The 20834-nt window shown below is 53.7% G+C and overlaps 10 protein-coding genes across 10 annotated transcripts; 5 read left to right on the top strand and 5 right to left on the bottom strand.

The window, feature by feature from the left end:
- On the bottom strand, positions 1-918 carry KRP23_6352 (Protein-lysine methyltransferase METTL21D; the record flags this gene model as incomplete). The annotated part of the gene is made up of 1 exon (XM_067891535.1): positions 1-918. One exon carries the CDS (start codon positions 916-918, stop codon positions 1-3), a length of 918 nt encoding a protein of 305 aa, XP_067745881.1.
- Positions 919-1106: 188 nt separating this feature from the next.
- KRP23_6351 (uncharacterized protein) lies at positions 1107-2037 on the bottom strand (the record flags this gene model as incomplete). Its single annotated transcript, XM_067891534.1, has 4 exons — positions 1107-1317; positions 1382-1512; positions 1588-1833; positions 1912-2037. The coding sequence occupies 4 exons, from the start codon at positions 2035-2037 to the stop codon at positions 1107-1109; spliced, it is 714 nt and encodes a 237-aa protein (XP_067745880.1).
- A 132-nt stretch (positions 2038-2169) lies between these two features.
- On the top strand, positions 2170-2827 carry KRP23_6350 (Proteasome maturation protein; the record flags this gene model as incomplete). Its single annotated transcript, XM_067891532.1, has 5 exons — positions 2170-2172; positions 2241-2354; positions 2424-2531; positions 2605-2692; positions 2757-2827. The coding sequence occupies 5 exons, from the start codon at positions 2170-2172 to the stop codon at positions 2825-2827; spliced, it is 384 nt and encodes a 127-aa protein (XP_067745879.1).
- A 248-nt stretch (positions 2828-3075) lies between these two features.
- KRP23_6349 (DnaJ-like protein subfamily B member 3) lies at positions 3076-7323 on the bottom strand (the record flags this gene model as incomplete). The annotated part of the gene is made up of 1 exon (XM_067891531.1): positions 3076-7323. The coding sequence occupies one exon, from the start codon at positions 7321-7323 to the stop codon at positions 3076-3078; it is 4248 nt and encodes a 1415-aa protein (XP_067745878.1).
- A 198-nt stretch (positions 7324-7521) lies between these two features.
- Positions 7522-9483, top strand: KRP23_6348 (Transmembrane 9 superfamily member 3; the record flags this gene model as incomplete). The annotated part of the gene is made up of 4 exons (XM_067891530.1): positions 7522-7623; positions 7721-8033; positions 8089-8108; positions 8185-9483. 4 exons carry the CDS (start codon positions 7522-7524, stop codon positions 9481-9483), a joined length of 1734 nt encoding a protein of 577 aa, XP_067745877.1.
- A 192-nt stretch (positions 9484-9675) lies between these two features.
- On the top strand, positions 9676-11124 carry KRP23_6347 (putative carboxylic ester hydrolase LipM; the record flags this gene model as incomplete). The annotated part of the gene is made up of 1 exon (XM_067891529.1): positions 9676-11124. The coding sequence occupies one exon, from the start codon at positions 9676-9678 to the stop codon at positions 11122-11124; it is 1449 nt and encodes a 482-aa protein (XP_067745876.1).
- A 256-nt stretch (positions 11125-11380) lies between these two features.
- KRP23_6346 (Esterase LipC) lies at positions 11381-12949 on the top strand (the record flags this gene model as incomplete). The annotated part of the gene is made up of 2 exons (XM_067891528.1): positions 11381-11512; positions 11585-12949. The coding sequence occupies 2 exons, from the start codon at positions 11381-11383 to the stop codon at positions 12947-12949; spliced, it is 1497 nt and encodes a 498-aa protein (XP_067745875.1).
- A 100-nt stretch (positions 12950-13049) lies between these two features.
- Positions 13050-13850, bottom strand: KRP23_6345 (EEF1A lysine methyltransferase 3; the record flags this gene model as incomplete). The annotated part of the gene is made up of 1 exon (XM_067891527.1): positions 13050-13850. One exon carries the CDS (start codon positions 13848-13850, stop codon positions 13050-13052), a length of 801 nt encoding a protein of 266 aa, XP_067745874.1.
- A 176-nt stretch (positions 13851-14026) lies between these two features.
- Positions 14027-18088, top strand: KRP23_6344 (uncharacterized protein; the record flags this gene model as incomplete). Its single annotated transcript, XM_067891526.1, has 1 exon — positions 14027-18088. One exon carries the CDS (start codon positions 14027-14029, stop codon positions 18086-18088), a length of 4062 nt encoding a protein of 1353 aa, XP_067745873.1.
- Positions 18089-18126: 38 nt separating this feature from the next.
- KRP23_6343 (Cell cycle checkpoint protein RAD17) lies at positions 18127-20343 on the bottom strand (the record flags this gene model as incomplete). Its single annotated transcript, XM_067891525.1, has 3 exons — positions 18127-18492; positions 18575-20228; positions 20312-20343. 3 exons carry the CDS (start codon positions 20341-20343, stop codon positions 18127-18129), a joined length of 2052 nt encoding a protein of 683 aa, XP_067745872.1.
- Positions 20344-20834: the final 491 nt, after the last annotated feature.

Below are 20834 nucleotides of genomic sequence, written 5' to 3'. Positions count from 1 at the left end.
TTATAATGAATCCGCAAGAGACAGAGTGATCTCCCAGACCTCAATGTCCGAGGCAATGTAATGTGGATGGTACTCGGCAGCGTCGATTACCCGCAGCGAGAACTTGTGCGCCTGCATGAGTTGCCAAAACCTTTGCTTTGGCTGAAAATGCTGGTAATGGCGGTGTTCGTACGAAATGAGAATGCGCGTGTGCGATCTGCTGAGCAGTGCCAATGCCTCCACAAGTGGCTCGATGGGGTACAGACGCGGCAGGATGCAGTCCGACACCAAAATGAGGTCTGGATAGGATTCTGGGACCAGCCTCTTCGACGGAGGCTGCCCCCACTCGTACGCTTCAACGTCAATCACAACGTGGTTGTCAATAACTCCATCCTCCTGTGCGAGGTCGGCATTCTCTTGCATGATGAAGCGGACGTTGTCCATGTCAGTGAGCACCACTCGCCCAGCGTCAAGCAGCATCGCCGCCGCGATTCCCACCGCGCCCGTGCCACTCCCCAGTTCCAATACGAACGGACTATCAGACTCCGCCAATGCTCTTGGGTTCTCTGTTGCTCGATGTTCCAGGTGTTTCACGAGCACACACGCTGCCGGCCACACTGTGAGGCCCGTGCCGAATCCATTGAGTTCCCCCTGCAGCACCTGCTTGATACGCAGCGGTCTTCCGCCGACGGTCTCTTGGAAATACGGCGCCATAGAGAACGCGTCGCGCCACGCGAGCGTCTGCCACGCCGCCACCCCAACAAGATCCGAGATACTGCTGCATTCCGGCACTTGATCGCTCGGTTCAGCGTGAAGATTTGGGGCTTTACCCGCGGAATCGGAGGACAGCGCCTTGGTCGGCTGCTGCTGCTGGACCTTGTGCTGCACGCCCTGCCGCAGCAACTGCATGAACTTCTTCCTGCTGTCGGACTCGGCCATCGCAAGACTTGGGGGACTGCGACAGATATTAGGATGTCGATTGAACTATGGGCGAGCAGAAATGGGTCTAAAATTCGTCTGTACGTGTGTTTCAGTCTAAGCATGGGCACTGCATTGTACATGTCGAGCGTCTACTTGTCGCGAAGAATTGCTTGATGTACCGTGACGTGGGCGCCGCTGACCGTTTGCTACGAAGACTCGTCGTCTGAATCACCGTTCGATTGCTGCAGGAAGGAGGAGAGACGCACGGGCGAGGGCGACGCGTCTCGGTCTTTCCTACGCGACGACTTCTTGCTCTTCTTGGGGCGCTTGTGTCGTCGAGAACGGTCGTCGTCTGAGTCCGAGTCTGACTCGCTGCCGTCCGAGTCCGATGATCTTCGTCGGCGCTTGTGGCTTTTCCTGCACAAACGCACCGTCAGAAGCTGGCAACGAAGTGGACAACACAGCTTAATAACCAACTCACTTTTTCTTGCGACTCTTGTGCTTAGAGTGCCGACGCCCGTCCTCGCTGCTTGAATCGTCCGATGAGGATGAGCGCGAGCGCTTTTTGTGTTTCTTCTTCCTCTTCTTCGAGCTGCTGCCTCCCGCCAATCTCTGTAGACAGCCAGCCACACCATGAGGACCTCATCGCCTACCAATTAACAGCCTAGTCAGCATTATCAGCCCCACCTTCTCCCTGGCAGCGTCGAGCTTCTTCCTATACTCCTTCATCTCCTTCTCCCCGTTGCCGCTGAGGTCCAGTTTGTCTGCGTTCTCCTTCTTGAATTGCTCCCACGTGGGTCGGTTCGGGTCGCTGATGCGGTCGGCGATGGTGCGCTCCTCCTTACCCGTCACCATGCGCATGAAGGCGTCCATGGTCGCGGACTGTGGGGCGGCCCCTTTCGCTGCGGCATGCTGGGGCTTCTCCGCTGGGGCCTGCCGGTCAATTCACACAAGACGTCAGCAGGACTCCGAGTATCAGCAGACACCCAATGAAAGCCAAAGGGTCCGCACCGCTGCCGACGCCGCGCGGATCGCGCGTTGCCTCTCGAAGCGTTCATCATCGACCTGTCGGTCCTGCACCTGGCTGTAGTCCACACCCGACGAGCGCTTGAGCCCGTACGAGTCCGACCTGCCCATACTCGTGTTGATCAATTGGCTCTGCGATGGCTACATTTGGTTTTTTATCTTAGCGCATACAACATGCCATCTGACAGGTTCATTAAACCGAATCCCCCATTTTGGATCTCTCGCCGAGAAGCTCGGATCAACATGGTGCGGGAGGCCGTCCGTCCTCTGTCTGGACCAACGACTGATGCAGTGTGTTATTGTGTGTGTACCAGAACTCTGCCAGCCTCCCCCTCGTGCGCGCGCCCCCTGACGCCCTGCGCTTCGGCTTCTACAACGCCAGCGAAGACGTGCGACCGGTGCACGAGGTGCAGCGTCTGCAGACGACGGTGCGTGGCCATTTTGGGGCTGTTGCAAGGGACATTCACTTATGTTTATCGCTTGATGTGTTACTGCAGCACCGCCAGAACAACTGGGAGCTCAAGATGGCGACGGTCGAGCAGGTCTACGGCAAGGCGGCGGCCATGCGTCTGCGCACGGAGAAGGCGGTGCTCGAGCAATTTACGGTGAGCTGAAGGCACAACAGGGGTCTCTTCGTACTGGACATTGACTGACGCTTTACTTGCTCACTGTGTGCAGCGTCTCCCGGGACTGCCGAGCTCGCACGCTGGCCTAGACACGCTCACGGGCGCTGACGAACAGATCGAGTTCACGGACTTCCTCAACGGTAGGTAGTAGGCTCTCATCTTGGAAAGGCTGTAGGAGCTGATGCGTATTGCTTTGGTGTGCAGACCCCGATGAGCACCCTGAGAACACGTTCCGTGTGCACGAGGCGATGGAGGTGAAGCTCTCTATTTTCTAAGCTGGTTGCAAACACTAGTTCAAGCAAATGAAGACGACGGACCGTGAAGTCAAGTGACATGGCGCCCGTATTATGCTAGAGAACAGCGAATCTTTTTGCATCCGATGTGGAGGCTAGAAGGACGCCTGCAGCAATGATACGAGGACGACGTTGACGGAAACGGTAACTATATTCATTCATTTGTTTTCTCTTTTCAGTTTCTCGAGCTGTACACCTCTCCTTCCTCAACGTAATGTGAACATGCTTAGCTATGATTTCGGCGTTGGTGCTGCAGCCATGAGAGCTAAACAGTGCAGCTCCTCGTGTTGCACTGGTTCTTCATCCCCGGCAGGAACGAGGATGTTCTGCCGCTGCAAGAAATGCTGCAGACCCTTGGTAGACATCAGTGAGCACATGACATCAAGTCGCTCATCTGGTTCGGGGGCCTTCTCAGTATCTTCATTGCTTCCACCAGACGTTGCGCTCTTCGCGTTCGGTGCGCGTGCATCCTTCTCCTTTTCAGGCTCATCAACGGGTAAATTCATTGCATCGCCACCAGTAAAGCCGAATCCTTCGCACACTAGATTCTGGTCTGGACTCGCATCCGAAAGACCTTCGTGCATCGCGGAAATTGTCTTTCGCGCGGATTCTTTGAGAAGCGGATCATCGGATGCTAGCTGCTCACGGAGCTGGAAGGCATCTCCAACAGTCAGGTGCCCATTGTTCACCAAGAACTCGACCTGTGCCTTCAGCACTAAACTCTCTACTTCAGATGCATTGGCCGTCTGCAATTCGGCATCCCCAGACATCAATGCAGTCTCTATCACAGCAAGTCCCAAACCTGCTCGGACAGACGGATACATTGGAGCATGGTGCTCTGCAAGCAACGCTGTCGCCTTTTTCGAGTTCAGGTACGAAAAGTAACTCATGTAGCTGTTCCACCACGTCTCACCCGCTACAGGCTCCGACATCTTCTTGGACTCTTCATGTTCCAGCTCACGAAGCGCCCGAGCAGCTTCCGTACTCACCCACTCCCAGAACATGCCCCACGTCACGGGTCCTTCAAACGCATCATCTGCTATCACCGCCATGGTCCTCTCATAGCCACTCTCCGAGATGGAGCCCATCGCATCATAGAGCTTTTTCATCAGCTTAATGCAATCTTCCTTTGAGATGGCACCCGAGGCTTCGGGATCAAACTCGTCAAACAGAATCCTTGCTCCGAGCTCTAATCGATCGATATGTTCCTTGGCATTTTGCTGGCTTGTGAAATAACCCGCTGTAGATGCCGAGTACACCTTAGATCCAGCAAAGAAGCCTAGCATGCCGCCCATAACTGCTGCACTTGTGGCTGCCACAATTCCCACGGGTCCAGCTGCAAGTCCCGCCGTGCTCCACATTCCTAAGGCTGATGCCACACTATAAGCTCCGATACCTGCACCTGCTGCTGCCGCCGTACGACTGGCGATGACTTCGCCTGTCTTCAGTCGAAAATCTTGCATCATTAGCTGCTCAGTGGTCGTTGAAAGTACACCCAGTGATTTTCGGTCTGTGTACCGTTTGCGATAGTCGTAATACTCTTTTCCGACATCAACCAGAATTGACGCGATCGTGAGCGGTGCAGCCACAGCACCGCCAAGTGCTGAAGAGGTTCGGGCCATTCCATTCGCCAGAGCTACGCCGCCAGCCGCACGGATTCCACTGTCAAGAGCGCCATCTCCGCTCGCAGCAACAATACTCTTGAAAGTGCTACCTGTTTCGGTATCCAGATGAAAGCGAGCCACCACACGATCGGCTAGCTTTTTTCTTTTGGTCTCCAAGAGTTCGCTTGTTGTCGCTTTTGCTAGTGATGCTCCCCGTGAAATACTAGCTTTCTGAATGTAGCCGATCATGAATGCAGAGGAAACAAATCGCACAACAGCTGACGACTCACCGTCTCTCCAGTCTTGCACACTCGCCAAGCCGAAAAGTGTGTTGATAGTCGACCCAGGGGGGAAAGAAATTTGCTTACCAACGGGAATCTCAATGTCCTGAGCTTTTGTTTTCTCCTCCCGCATTTCTTCTTCCAATGCACCATCACTAAAGTGCGCCGCCACTTCATCCATAAGATCGATGCACTCGAAAAACTCTTCCTCGGCCATCGCTTCCGTTGTGGCATTATCATACTCAGTAGCGCAGTCGAAGAACTCTTCAATGAGTTCATCTTCTGCCGCTTCTTCTTCTTGCTTCAAAGTGACCAATGCCTGCTGAGCACCCCTCACAAAAAGCTGCTTTGCAGTGCTATCATTTGCTTCACTGCTCGAATCGGTAATGGCAAGTGACGAGGCGTGCTTTTTCTTCTTTCGTTCATCGGCTTGCTGAAGAAGTAGCTGCGTTGTGTCGATATTCTGCGTGTTACGGTGGTCTTCTAACAACATTAACAAACAATCCGGAGGCATATCTCTCACCACAGCTGCTTGTCGCCTTTTCCTCGACATTTCTGAATACTGCGACCAAGCATTGACAATCAATGCTACACTTGCCCCAACGGCGACAGCACCTCCCACAACGGATACCGTTCGAAGCCCGACATTCGCACCAGAACCGCCTGCTGTCTGTGTAGGTGCTGCAACATCACCAGCAATTATGTCTTCTGGTTCCAGGAACATAACTTGCTCTTGCTGGTCGGCACCGATCCCTACTGTCCGCGTCACACGAATCCGGTCCGGTGCGAAAATGTTATCGTGATTGTTTGGAATAAGACCACTTCGAACGGACGAAGGAGTGCGGAGCGGATTCACCACGGTAGAGCTTGATGAAGAAAATCGCGACGTCACCTTCGATACTGCTCCTGAAAGATTATCAATTACATCTCGGAAAGTAGCGATTGCTTCGTCCAAAGTCATTCCGTTCACGGTTCCATTGCGTACAAATTCGTCCTTCAAACTAGGCGAGTCATTCAGATGCGCATCGTACGCCTTCCGTGCCTCCGCGTCAGACAGCACCTCGTATGCTTCAGCTAACAATTTAAAAATATCCTCTGCGGACGCTTGTTCCTGCGGATTGGCCGTGCTGTTGGCCCAACGATCTGGATGCCACTTCAATGCCAGCCGCTTGTATGCACTTCGTATTTGTCTTTCCGTCGCGTTTCGGGGAGCACCAAGACGCTCATAGAAGTCCATCGACGCATTAATCTGAATCGAATTCGAGCGGCGCGCAATTGCGTTCACGTACGCGCTCATCAGGTGTTGCAAGATAGCGTTGCCAGTCAAACTGGCGTTCGAGTCATCTTCCTTGTGCAATGCCTTGCTGATGGAAGCTGGGTCAGCGTAAATGCTGTATTCGGCCCCGCTTTTTGCCAGGAAAATGTAAGTCCCGCACGGAGAATACTGGTAGTCGATTTCCTTCACGATATTAAAGTCACGGAACTTTTGGAACGTGTTTTGCAGAATGTTCAGACTCATCGATAAATATGCCGAGCTCGCGTTAGGAACCGTGCCAGTGTTTGCATTTACTGCCAAATTCACGAACCGTTGTTGCATCTGAATTGGCAGCAAGTTAACCAGCGTCTTCGTTGCTTTCGTGATAGTGACAAGCCGCTCGGTTGTCTTCGCGACCATCGCTGCTGACTGCGCGACATTCAAAATGCTCGGAATGCAATCAAACTCATTGACGAACGTAATCACACGCTTCATAAGTCCCAGTGGCTCCAAAAATGACGTCAAACCCGTAGATCCGATATACGGAGCTCCAAATCCAATCGCAAGCATGCGCGGAGCATTACAAGCTATCGCCTCGCGCTCTTCGTCCGACATGGCTTGAACCATCAATCGGAAGTCCATCCCATCATCAGCAGACGCCATGCTATTTTCTTTTGCGTCCTCTTGTTTCTGCTTATCATAGTCTCGCTTTTCAAGGAACAGCCGAGTCTTCGTCGGCAAATGCTGGTACGCCAGTTCACAGAACGCTAGCTGCGCAATGCTGCCGCCAATGGAGTGCCCACACAACAGCAACGTCTTGTTCGCTAGTCTTGCTTGATGGTGGAGGTCTTGCAAGTCCAATCGCTGCGTTCGCTTCCAGAATGGCGCGTGGATTCTCGCTCCACCGAAACGGTGCACAAAAGGTTGCGACAGCGGTACAGCAGAGCCCACCACGGTCTGTAATATATCTGCAGGCTTTGTAGCTCGCACGGCGCAGATCACAGCCAGCTCGGACTGTGCGAGCAAGTAGTCGCGCGTGAACGCGAGCACCGGCAGCTGCAGACTGTGCGGCAGAGGCGACTTGCGCACGTGCATCTCCAGCTCTCGAACGGCGCGGTCGCTGGCCTGTGTGTCGGATTCCGAAGGCTCCGATTGCGTAGCAGATAGGGCCGCGCACAACACGGCGGCGTTCAGCAGCTCCGTCTCGCTGGACGCCACCGGGTCGCTGGCAACGGATGTGTCAGTCCACCACCAGGCGTGTTTCTTGGGCGGCAGAGCATTTTCCGAGTTTCTCCTGGGCTTCTTGGCTGGTCGCGAGACTGCAGTTGTCGTCTCCATCGCTCACAGTGACTGTATACGAGTGTTGAGGCAGATACAGCGGTTTGTCCTTCCTCCTCTAGAGCTTCTTTGTCTGTCTGAGTTTCGACTTGTGACAAGAATGCAGCCATCTCTGATGGGACACACTTCTTTTCTACCAATCAGAGAGAAATCGACGTTTTGGGAGACTTTGACTTATTTTGAAGCGACCGAAGCATTATGTGGGCGACGCTGCTGGTGCTTATGGCGGCAGTCATCTCTGCAGTGGCGGCCGAGGACGACTACAAGATGCGCGATGAAGTGGACGTCGTAGCGAATACGGTGCGTTTGATGTCCTTGTAGTGGAGGCCCTAAGGGGCTCAAAGGGGTACACGTACCGCCTTTCCTTGCCGACTGATGTTGATGCTTCCTGCTGCAGATCCGCCCCTACGCGAACCCCACGGAGACGTACCAGTATTACAAACTGCCGTATTGTAAGCCTAAAGAGCGCCAATGGGATGACCATGATCTGGGCGAGCTGCTCACGGGCAGTCGCAAGGTCGTGACGGACTACCGCCTGTACTTTGGCGTGGATCAGACGTACGCACAGCTCTGCAGGCTGCCGGTGACCCCTGACGTCATGAAATCTTTCAAAGACGCTGTGGACGAGGACTATGAGTTTGAAATGTACGTGGATGACATCAGACTGCGGGGACAGGTCGGCTACCTCATCCAGGAAGGTATCCGGGAAGGTATGAAGGTGCACTATTACCTGAACACGCACCTGCATTTCGACATCGCCTACAGCAACATGGAAGCGGAGGAAGGCAAGAACAAAATAAGTTTGCTGTCGGGTTCTTGAATGGGCATTGAAGAGTGTAGATTAACGTCTGTGCTGCTCAGATTGTGGCTGTGAACATGACGATGGCGTCCTCCGACCCGGACCTTGAGTATCATTATGCGCTATCGCCTGAGAACATTGCTAGAACGCCGGAAGCGATATTCACATACTCTGTGAAGTGGCACAACCGACCGGATCTGCTGTACGAGAACCGGAACGTGGAAAAGGAGTTGGTTGAGCCCGACGACTTGGAGTTGCATTGGATCTCCGTCATCAACTCGTTCATCTTGGTTATGATGCTCACAGGTTTCTTATCTATCGTGATGCTTCGAATCCTCAAACGGGACTTTTCGCGATATACAGATTTGGAGTCGGGGGACGAACACGCGATAGAGGACGACTCCGGTTGGAAGCTCCTGCACGCAGACGTGTTCCGGTTCCCGTCGAATTTGAGTGTTTTCTGTGCACTCAACGGTGCCGGCGCACAACTGTTCGTGATGCTGTCGGTCGTTCTCGTGTCTTCTCTGCTCGGAATCGTAAAGCCCAACAAGCGCGGAGGCATGATGGCTGCCTTCATCGTCCTCTACGCGCTTACTGCAGGTGTCGGAGGCTTCCATTCTGCTCGGTTGTACCGCCAGTTGGGAGGCCAGCGTTGGGTGTGGAATATCTTGATGTGTGTGTTGGTTATCCCGGGGCCGCTGGTTGCCATCTTCTCGTTTTTAAACTCGGTCGCGATCTGGAACGACTCGTCGGCAGCTCTACCGTTCGGCACCATCATGATCGTGCTTGCTCTGTTCATTACAGTAGCGCTGCCGTTGACCATCATCGGTGGCATCGCTGGACGCAACTCCACGGGTGAATTTAAGTCGCCGTGCCGCACCAACAAGATCCCGCGTGAGATCCCCGATGTGCCCGGCTACCGCAGCCCGTTCATCCTGATCATTGCGGCCGGATGCCTCCCGTTCAGTGCAGTCTACATCGAGCTGCACCACATCTTCGCCGCGATCTGGGGCCACTCTATCTACAAGCTGTTCGGCATCCTGTTCCTGTCATTCGTGATGCTGATGTTCGTGACTGCATTCACGACCATCTCGCTGACGTACATCCAGCTCTCGTCCGAGGACCACCACTGGTGGTGGCGGTCGTACATCTCGGGCGGCACAACGGGGCTGTTCGTGCTCGCGTACAGCGTGTGGTACTACACGAGCGTGGCGGACATGACGGGCTTCTTCCAGGCGGCATTCTACTTTGGCTACACGAGCATGATAGCCTACTGCTTCTTCGTGATGCTGGGCTTCATCGGCTTCCAGAGCTCGCTCTTCTTCGTGAACAAGATCTACCGCACCATCAAGGTGGAGTAAATTAGTGCAAGTGATAGTGCTGCACTACTAGTGCATAAGCCATGAAAACAACTTTGACTTGGAGGCGATGCTATCGACGTCCGATCCTTGCTTGGATATCCAATTGGATTCACACCGTCGCGATTGGCCGATGGTGTCCGTCTGGCGGGCAAGGGACGTCCATTCTCGGAAGTGCTGTCTTAGGCCGCAGCAATGAAGATCATCAAGGCGGTGGTGCAGAGGGAACCTCCTCCGCGGTGGGGGTACCTGGCGTTCGCGGTGAGCTTGCTCTACCTGCTACGACGCGCCAAAATCAAGGATATCCCGCGCGAGAACATGCTGAGCGTCTTCGCAGCCATGCTGCCCACGGAGCTCTCGCACAACCTGCTGGCTGTCAACGCCGCAGTTATCTACAATCTGCACAAGTCCAAGAGGTCGGTGCTGTCCGAGTGGGTCGGCTCCATCGCGGCAGTCGTGCAGTGCATCGCCATGTTGCGACTGTCGAAAATGTACCGGGACAACATCTCCACCAAGCACGTGCTCCGGGACGCAATGCATGCGTCAGACATGCCCTCAGACAGCGTGCAGCGTGTTGGCGAGATCAGTTGGAAGCAGTGGCTGGCCGTGTTCTTGCCCGTGCCCCAGTCCGTCGGACTCTCTCTGTCGTTCCCAGGCGTATCCAAGGTGCAGACGGTGACTTATGCTCATGTTGGCAAGAACAAGACCACAGAGCTGCTGATGGATGTGTACAAGCACCGAAACACGCCGTCCAACGCTCCGATCATGCTGTACATTCACGGTGGCGCCTGGGTCATGAGTACGCGGGAGACGCCTCCGCTGCCGTGCATATATCAAATTGCGGCGCGTGGCTGGGTGGTGTGTGTGTTCGACTACCAGAAATCCCCCAAAATCGCCTTCCCGGAGCACTTGATCGACGCGAAGCGCGCCATCGCGTACCTGCGTCGGAATGCACGCGAGAAGTTCGATGCCAACCCGGACTACATCGTCGTTGGCGGCGAGTCTGCTGGTGGACATTTGGCGAGCTTGATGGCGCTCACTGCAGCCGACAAATCTCTTCAGCCCGGCTTCGAGGAGGTTGACACAAGTGTACGTGGCTGCGTCGACACCTACGGAGTGCACGATTTCAAGGACCGTCATGGGGTGTATTTCTACAAGGACAAGGACCACATCTTCGTGCGCTTCATCGAGCTGCTGGTGATGCAGAAGAAAATGAGCGACGCAGACGAAGACTGGGAGAAGGCGTCGCCCGTCGGTTGGTTTCGCGAGGAGAAAGCAAGCGATCTCCCGGCCGTCATCCCGCCGTTCCTCGTTTCCCACGGTACACTGGACACGCTGGTGCCGTTCGGCAGCTCGCAAGTTTTCTTTGAGCAGCTCCAGCTGTACCGGCAGCGCGCCCAGCAAGGGCCTGTGGGTGGCGTGAGCGACGTTTTCCTCCAAATCCCCGGCGCACATCACGCATTCAACTACGTGATGTCGCCGCGCGCGATCGCCCACGGCCAGGCCGTCGTGGCTTTCCTGGACAACCTGTACGCAAAGACCAAGGATATCCCGCTGCAGAGCGCGTCCGATCTGGCTGCAGCGCAGATTGAGCATCTATCGGACGACGACCCCGGAGCTGTAGCGTCCCTCGCGAGGCTGTGAGATTAGTGTTGCAGCTACTCTTCCCGCCATCCCCCCCTCGCCGGTTGGACAGGGTTTTCTGTAGATCAGTTAATTTTTTATCCGCTTCTGATTGGCTGCTGAAATGTACCCATATCGGGGCAAATACACTTCGCTGTATTGCTCCGCGATTAGCGCGCGTCGGTCATCTCCCGATCAGCCACCTTCGCCACCCGATTGCTGAGGTCCCCCCTTCAAGGTCTACCAGCGCGAAAGAGCGCCACCAGTAAGGCCAGTCATGAAGGTCGCCAAGCCCGAGTCCACGCCGTACCTGAGCAGCGAGCGTCTGACGCGCTGGTCGTACCTGGCGTTCGCCGTGTCTACACTGTACGTCGTGGAGCGCGCCAAGAACAACAAGATCCCACGCGAGGTGAGGCCCGTCGTCTGCAAGGGAATCGCAGAGCAACTTGCTAATTGTATCGTGCTTTTTCTTTTCCCGTAGAACTTTTTCGGCATGGCGGCGTCGCTACTGCCCACAGAGCTCTCGCACAAGATCGCTGTCATGCACGCGTGCGTGATGGGCATTCTACTCAAGAAGAAGATCCCGATCTTCTCGCGCTGGAGTGGCGCTTTTGCGGGCCTTGTACAGTGCATCGTCGCTGCCAACCTTGTGAAATGGTACAGACAGAACCTCTCCTCCAAGGAGATTATTCGCGACGCGCTCGTCGCTTCGGATATGGTGCCGGAGCAACTGAAGAACATCGGCCACATGACACTGACGCGATGGCTGAGCGTGTTCCTGCCGTTACCGCAGCCCATGGCTGTATCACTAAGCTACCCTTACATCAGCAAAATCCGCACGGTCACTTATGCACACGTGGGCAAAACAAGAACTACGAAGCTGCTGATGGACGTCTACAAGCACCGGGATACTCCATCGAATGCGCCGATCTTCTTGTATATTCACGGTGGAGGTTGGGTCATTGGTGACCGCCGCATACCACCGTTTACCTGCGTCTACCAGCTTGCTTCGATGGGTTGGGTGGTGTGCGTCATTGACTATCGCTTATCCCCCGGCGTGGCGTTCCCCACCCACTTGATTGACTCAAAACGAGCTGTTGCGTACCTTCGGCGCAGTGCACGCAAGGAATTTGATGCGAACGCCGACTTTATCGCGGTGGGCGGTGAATCTGCTGGTGGACACCTGGCCAGTTTAGTGGGTCTGACTGCTGACGATATGTCTTTGCAGCCCGGTTTTGAGGATGTGGACACAAGCGTGCGTGCAGTTGTCGACAACTACGGCGTTCATGATTTCACAGACCGACACGGAATCTATTACTCTCGGGACAAAACCCACGGGCTCATTCATTACCTCGAGTTTCTCGTGATGCAGAAGAAGCTCAAGGGCAACAATGAGGATTTTGAGCGAGCGTCACCTATCGCCTACCTTAACGATGAACGAACGGCGCGCCGCAAAGCTATTATTCCACCTTTCATGGTCACGCACGGTACTCACGACAACACTGTCGCCTTCAAGGACTCACACCTGTTCTTCGAGAGCCTGCGCCGTTACCGACAGCAACTTCCCCAGGATATTTTATCGTACCAGGACAAACAGCTCGGTGGCGTGCAGGATGTTTTTGTCAAGGTGCCTTACGCAAGTCACATGTTCAATTTCCTATTGTCTCCTCGAGCACTGGCGCACGGCGACGCTGTTTGCGCCTTCCTCGACAATGTCTACCAGAAGACCAAGGATGTGCCACTCGGAGCTAGGATCCTTCCCAGTCGTGTCGAGGAGGTCGTGTCAGCTCCAGTTCCACAGGCTGGCGATAGGTTTCCATCCTCTGCCTCCATATCAAGGCTGTGAGGCTAACTATCCAATGGATCAAGCAAGAGCTCAGCAATCGCGGTGAGCAAGCTCCATAGACGAAGGTATCGTACAATTTGTCAAATATAGTCGACCATTCCTATTTTCCATTAGTATCAGGCTTGAGGTGCGCGTGATAAATGAACAGCTCGTCTGGGTACTCGAAATTGGCGAACACTTGCCGGTTGTTGTTGCGTGAAACCTCCTCCACCGAATAGGTCTTTCTCATCTGCTGCAAGAAATTTGCTTCGATCACTGCATTCCGGGTCTCAAAGCTGAAAAACACATCGGTGGCCGGAGACGACAAGCCATGCAGCGTTTTCATCAGCAGCATATAGGCAGAAGCATGGTAAAGCACATCCGAGAAGACCACCATGTCGGTGCTTTTTGCCCATGCCGCCAAACAGCCTCCCGACTTAAACGGTTCTCCCCATTGACATTCTTCCACTGTCGGTGCAACGGCATCAGTGAGTGCCGATGGTCCGCCTTCTCCCTGGCCAACAAAGTTCACGGTCACGTTCTTGGTAAGCAGCGGCAGCGCGTACTTCTGGTCTGTGAGCACCACTCGAGCTCCGAGCACCGCCAGCGTCATGCCCACCAACCCGACGCCTGCACCCAGCTCCGCCACCTTCTTGCCTCGGAAGCAGAATCGCTCTTCTTCTTCATTGTCACCCGTTGATTGGGAAACATCCTTTGCCTTTGTCTGCAGGTAGTCCGCTAGCAGCAAAGCGGCGTCCCAAACGCAGTGGCCATGCGACGGGAATTTGGGCGTACCAGCGCAGATCTTTCGGTCCTGCACTGCACTGAGCGATACTTGCCTACTCGTACCAGGAACCGTCACCACATACGAGAATTCACTCTCCTCCGTGCGTCCCCAGAAGCTGTCGCCCGAGTCGCTCATGGTGGCCAAACAAAAAATGTAGCCACCTGAAAGAAAAGAACCCATTACGTAGCCATTTAAAGCAAAACAACCCAACCCCCAGAATGATGGTAATCGCATCTGGGTGATTTGGATCACTAACAGAAAAGAGAGCGGAAGTGCACGCGTCGTCGGCGATCCGCTGCTCGGCGATCGCAATGAATTCCGGCATCGCGTCATCACCGGCGCTTCTACAGGAGCTGTGGTCGTTCGTGGAGGCTCTGGGGGAGCCTCCAGCGTCTTCCGCGCCGTCCCCAGAGGCTCAATTGGAGCGGATCCAGCAGCAGGCTCGTGATTTGCTGACCAGAAGGCGCGAGGCCGTTGAAAACGACGAGTTCCCAGTTGCCCCAGTCTCTGCAATTGCGGCGGAGAGCACCAAGGATGGAGACGGCCAAGATGCTGCGACGTCCGAGGCCAAGGAGAAAATGTACGAGGCGGTGAACGAGCGGATTGCACGTCGCATGATCGACGGCGTGGAGCAGCCCAGCAGAGGCGCAGAGACGACCAGCAACAGTGAAGATAAGAGCGACACGCTGTCTGATTGCACGACAATCACCGAAGCGTCCAGTGTCTACGGGATCCACAACACGTGGGTGGACCTCGCCACGCTCTACTCGCTGCCGTTCGTGATGAGCGACAGCAATCGCCGTTTAAAACCTGTGCCGCCACTGAATATCGCACAGGAGCAGAGCCACTTGAACAAGATCTTCCAGGAGTGCCAGCGCGCGGTACACACGATGCGAGCGGTTGCGACGGTCGACGCGCTGCGCAAGGTCCTAGACCGCGGCGTGACTGTGCTGCACTTCAGTGGACACGGCGGCCGCATTGTTGGCAAGAGCCAATATCTCATGTTCGAAGACACGCAGAGCTCTGGATTGGCGCATTTGGTAGACTCGGCTACCCTGCGCAGTATTTTGAACGGGGGGATGAGCACTTCAACTGTCGAGGATCCGAGCGTAAGTGAGAACAGCGTTTCACTTGAAATGACAGAGGATGATACACCACCACCAAGTGATCTCGGCTTCCTGCCTCGATCTGTGTCTCAGATCTCATCGTCTCGTAGCATTGATGGACGTGCTGCAACGAATGGGACGCTCAAGCTGGTATTTGTATCCTCCTGTGACTCGCGGGATATCGGCGCAGTATTTATCCAAGCTGGCGTGGCTCATGTTGTTTGCGTGCGCTCTGAGGGTAGAGTTCTGGATGAGTCATCTGCCATGTTTTCATATTCGTTCTATCATGCCGCACTCACTGGTAAGACAGTCCAGCAAGCTTTTGAGATCGCTCGTGTTCGTGTGAGTGCCGAGATGCGGATTCCGGACGGTGAAGGAGATCAGTTTGTATTGTTGGAATCGTCTCAGCTGCATGCCGAGACGTGTCCACTATGGTCAGGTGATGAAGTTCCACAAGCGATTGAGGTCAACTTTGCTGAGAAAACTTGCAAGTGCAGCGCATCTACACAGCAATTTGTGTTTTCGGACATTTCGGTGGGCAAATGGGTAGACGTTAGTCCGTCCAACAAGTTCAGTAAAACGCTTCCTGCCGTATCGGAAGCATTCGTGGGCAGGGAGCAGGAGCTGCACATGTTAGCAGAACTGGTGAATACCCGGCGATTAGTGACATTGCGAGGGCCGCCCGGCATTGGCAAAAGCACATTGTCGATCAAGTTGGCTCATTTCCTGGCAGAGCGCAATGCTTTCCCTGATGGTGTAGCGTTTATTCGGCTCCGTGGTGTCCAGTCCATCGAAGGCATGGAATCGGCTATCAAAAGCGCATTATTTCCTGAAGGAGGTCGCGAGAAAGACATGCCGCTTGACCAAGCACTCGCTGACATGAAAGTTCTGCTCGTAATGGACAATATGGAAGACCCGATCAACGCAAACCCTTCTGCTACTCGCGACTTCCTGCTACACTTACTGCAAATTACGCCGTCCTTATCATTTTTAATGACTGCACGGCAAGCAATGGGCGGTGGCATCAATGAGTTCGATGAGAAGGTTGTATCGCTAAACCGTCTTTCCCATTTTCACGCGGCAGATTTGTTCATCAAAAAATCTCCGCGCGCTTTGCTCGTATCTGAAATCGGGGACATCGATACAAGCGGAGCTAAGTCAATATCAACGTCTATCCTGGAGGCATTGGTTGCTCATCCATTGATGGCGTTCCTAGATGGTCACCCACAAGCAATTTCGCTCTGTGCCCCCTTGCTTCAAGATCGATCTCTTTCTGAGCTTACACGCGCAGTACTTAGTCGCGGTGTGAGCGAGCTACAAGTGGTGGGGCTCGCTGCACATGACCGAAGTGCTCTCAATACCCTCGTGGCGTCACTGGATGTTTCGTTGGAGCAAGTTCGGATGCACCATGGACAAGATGCCATTCGATTCTTTGCACTTTTGGGATTGCTTCCTGCAGGTGCGATGCCAGCAGACTTTAAAAGTCTGTGGGGAAGCAATTGGGAGGGGCTTGTGGAAACACTTCTTCGCTTCTCACTCATCCAGCGAAATCGGATCCCAGGTTTTGCACTTGCTAAGCGTGGATTACCGAAGCGAAGTGGCATCACTGGAACTAGCGCTGGGACTACCAGCTCCAGAAGAAGTTCCAGGTCGCGCCATTCGTCTAGCCGTGGATACGACCAGTCTTTGTTGATAGCACTCAAGTCTTACAGCGACTTCATCAGCAATGCTACCGAATCAGCTGGAAGCTTTAAAACCGAGAGCGTAGAATACGACATTCCGAACGGCAGGGGCGGATCTCGTCGCGTGCTGAACGACAGAAATATGTTAAACACTCTGACGCGCAGTGGACGCGCCTCTCGTGTTTCTGACCACGTCGAGCGAATGGATGACCAAGCGGAGATTATGGCGGTGTGTGTCTCGTATTCAACATTCCCGTTCATCGCAAGTTATGCGCGCAGCTTGCTGGGCATGTATGACGGCAATGGTGCCAAGAACGAAGTCCTGGAGTATCTCTGCGTCGCAGACCGTGATTTTTTTCTGTGTAACACCTCCAGGCACTTTCGTAAAGTGAGCTTTTGGGTTTTCCAGCACATCTGCACGCTGACGATCGAGTCGAGCGCCGCTTATTTGATCTTAGACTTGCACGAGTCGAATTTGTGGATGATTCTCGATCTCCATATTCGCATGATTGAAGAGTGGCAAGCTGAAAGCAACATGTCCTCTCCTCGGCCAATTAAAACATCCCCGGATTTCGTTATGGCTGCAGACAGCAGTGCCGACAGCGTCAACTTGCGGGAGAAAATTGCAAACTACGTGATGGACGTGGCATGCTACCTCGCGCACTCCTTATTTTTGTCAGGACGCCACCGTGGTGCTTGGAATGCAGCTAACAAGGCACTGCATATCGCGAAGCAGCACAAGAATACGCTGTGCCAGGCGAATATCCGCAAACTGATGGGCATTTTACTCACGACCGAGACCAAATTCGACGAGGCGAAGGCTCAATTTGGTACCGCGCTCATTCTATACAAGACTGTGGGGAACAAGATTGGCCAGGCTGCATCTCTGAGTGCGATCGGAATGATCCACTCGCGCAACGGCAATCTACGAGGCGCACATAATTGCTTTACGAAGGGGCTGACGCTGTACGAGTGGTATAAACATTCGCTCGGACAACTGAACTGCCATCAACGCCTCGCAAATTTGGAGAAAAAACTACGTGATGGCGATGGATCGGCTCACAAGAATGGACCGAATTCAGGTCATAGTCACCATTACGCAGCTACACGCCGTTTGCAAGGTGACCTGAACCGCAAGCGCAATGGCGAGTATATTGTCCGATGGGTGGGGCATGAAACCAGTCTACTGCTGGAATTGCCATCACCGGCAGTAGAAGATGAAACCCAATCTCGTCCAGGATCATCGTTAGCGACACTGTCATCAACCTCTTCTCAAGGGTTACCATTTCCACTGGGTACTGCAGCCAAGGCAGCTACACCAGGCGTCACGAACACTCCAAAGAAGGGAAAGCTCAGCGCACTCATCGAGCAGAAGGAAAAAGATCGGACAACTTCCTCCACTAGCACAGTAAGTACTGTGGCTACTGTCTCCGCAAGCGCAAACGCAAGTGAGGGACAAGGCGATAAATTCAAGAACAGTAGTTTTGCCAAGAGGAAAGAGTACGATAGCAACATTCGAAAATCTGCTGCTGCCGCGATGGTAAACACCACATGTACTAGCTCGACCTCAGCGCCCGAACCGTAGTAACCTTTAGAGTTCAACATTGTTCGATGTGATCATTATCACTCGTCATCGCTGTTCTCAATTTCATCACCCACCTCCTCCTGAAGAGATAGTGTATCAATCGCAAAGGTGCTCCCACCCGTATGCTGCTGAGTGATAGGTCCACCTGCTCGATCCATGATCGTCAAAAATGGTTCTACTTCAAAAGCGAATACGTCACCAGTACATGCGTACTGAAGTCCCCCGAGCCTTCCACCCCGAGTTGCAACCAACATCTCTTCACGTCGTGTCACGATACGCTGCCTTGCAGCATAGGTCCGTGGTCGGGTGATCGGTCGAAATGCCTTGGGGGTGGGGTTTTCATTCGTGACCGCAACAGTCCGCATGAGAATGGCCTGAGCGACGTCCCGCGAACGTTTAAAGGCCTGCATAGATCACAATTTACATGAGGCAGCAGTATATCAGAACCTTCGTAAGGAAAGGAGCAGCACATCAATTTCATCGTACCTCTGAACTGCCAACGCCATTGTATGATTCGGCAACCATCACCTCGCACAAGCTCATTAGCTCCAAAGCACCGGATAGGTCTTCCACTTGCGAAAAGTACGCGATGCTGTTCTCATGAACGAGCCCAAGCACTCGATCCAGTGGCATCGCAGATGCATCCAAGATCTGGTCATAATCAGCGTCGTTTGCAACACTCTTCAGTTCGCTCTCATCGCCAGGCTTGCTTCTTTGGGCCATTTTACCGTGCAGTATCTTCCCAATGACATGAAAATCTGATAGAAATGGGTCACGAATGCTGGAACTTGTCCATGATGATGCCTTCGAGTTCGACGCACCAGATGACGAACTGCGTTTTTTTGTTTTCTTGCTTGTCGTTGTTGGCACCAGCTTCTGTCTCTTCAGGTTGGGATTTTGAGACAGCTGTAGCATGTTCAGCGCGTGCCGCATATCACCATTGCTGCAATCGATGACTTTTTGTATTTCCGCTGGTTGAGAAGCACAATTCTCTTGTGTCGCAACACGAGTGAGATGCTTCTTCAGCTGGGCAGACGTTACTGCGTTGATATTAATGACTGAGGTCAACGGAGAGTGCATCACTTCGCGCGAAAACTTTCGGCTCAGGTGATCCAGGTCAATTTTGCTTCCTTGAACGTCGCTGTAGATGCATACGACAGGATAATGACACCCGCCCGCTGGATCAACCACGTGCTGATAGATCCGTTGGAGTTTTTCATCATAGAATGATGACTGTTCTTTGGACCATGACTGAGGCCAGCTCTCGGTCAAAATGAGCTGCCCGGCACTGGTAGCCTGCGAGGTGCCGGATATTTGTTCACTGCTTGGTAGTCGACGCTTTCGTCCTGCAGAAGGGGTATATCTGGAAGTGGCAATGGGAAGTGCTGCGTACGTCGACGATCGATGAATGAAATCTGAAAAATCGTCAACCCCAGACACCTGTGGCGTCCAGAAATCTTCCCGTAGCATCCGCTCGTAGTTGAGCTTCCCAGCAGCCGAGTTGTCTTCCCATTCCTTTAGCAGCAGTCCAAGTTGTCGAGCAATGCATCGCACGGCTGTCGACTTGCCTGATCCTGGTGGGCCACACAAGAACAGCAACCTTTTCTGGTGAAATGCACCACCACCTGAAGGCGACGCATTGCTCTGGAGCCACTCTGAAATCTCTTGCACTTTTTTCCTGTTCACACACAACTCCTCCACCGTTTTGGGAGCGTACAAATCTGCCCACAGCCCTCTGTTTGACGCCGATGCTGCTGCTCTTGTGTTGAAGTCGCTCCGTCGTGCATCCATCCCACCACTAAACGACGCAACAGACGTAACACTAGCTGCATCATCACTGCTGCTGTCAATAACTTCAATTGGTGCTGTCTGTGCACCCGACGCGTCCTTCTGGCTGCTCTGCGTGATCTCCACCGGCTGCGAGAGCCACTGCGAGAGCTTCCGCGTCTTCCTGGGAGGTCCTGGCCGCGCGCTCTCACACACTTCGCATCTGGAAGCGCTAGAATTTCCATTCAGGAATGTGCACATGGGACATTCCCACGCTTTTCCGTTCTCATCCTGCGATTTCAGGCGAATTTGCTCGGATTTAGGCACCAGCTCCACGTCCGAATCGGTGCTGCTATCACCGAACGCGCTCACTCTGCACAGAATCAACGCAGCATCACCACAGACCCTTAATATTAGGCAGCCGCCCTCTGTAGACCACAGGAAGCGCTCGCTTACCGCTGTCGGAGCCGTCGCCGGCCGCGTTGCATGTTGTTTGGTGCCTTTGAAACTTTGAATTGGGTACCGATTTTAGGGTACCATTTTTGAGAACGATGAAAGAGGAAGGGAAGGCGCCGACGACGTCCGCGACGTCGTTGAATGGAGACTGGAAGCAGAGATTGAACGCGCAGGAGCAAGAGGAGATTGAGAACTCGATAAAAAGGTAGAATTCAGTGCGTGGAAGCTGGTGGAAAACAATTCTGACTGGTGTTTGACTGCAAGTGTGAACGAGTTCTCCCAGGACCTCCAGCGCGTTCGGGATGCAATGAAGAACCGTCAGCCGCAGTTGCAATTCTAGAGGCTAGAGGAAAATGCAACCGAGTCATTCCTTGAAGCAGTTCATTAGAGCTTACAAATTCGTCAGGGTAACTTGGCCGTGGGAGTCGCTTTCAATGACCTGGGAGGATATGAATAATGCACCTTCAACTAGCTAGATACACGTGTTGGCTCGCTTCACTTTTGAGGGAGACTAGAGCCTAGC

This window comes from Phytophthora ramorum, assembly GCF_020800215.1.
Source record: "Phytophthora ramorum isolate Pr-102 chromosome Unknown Phyram_PR-102_s0005, whole genome shotgun sequence".
NCBI lineage: Eukaryota > Oomycota > Peronosporomycetes > Peronosporales > Peronosporaceae > Phytophthora > Phytophthora ramorum.
The sequence above is the reverse complement of the archived record's forward strand: the minus strand, read 5'-3'. Positions and strand labels throughout refer to the sequence as shown.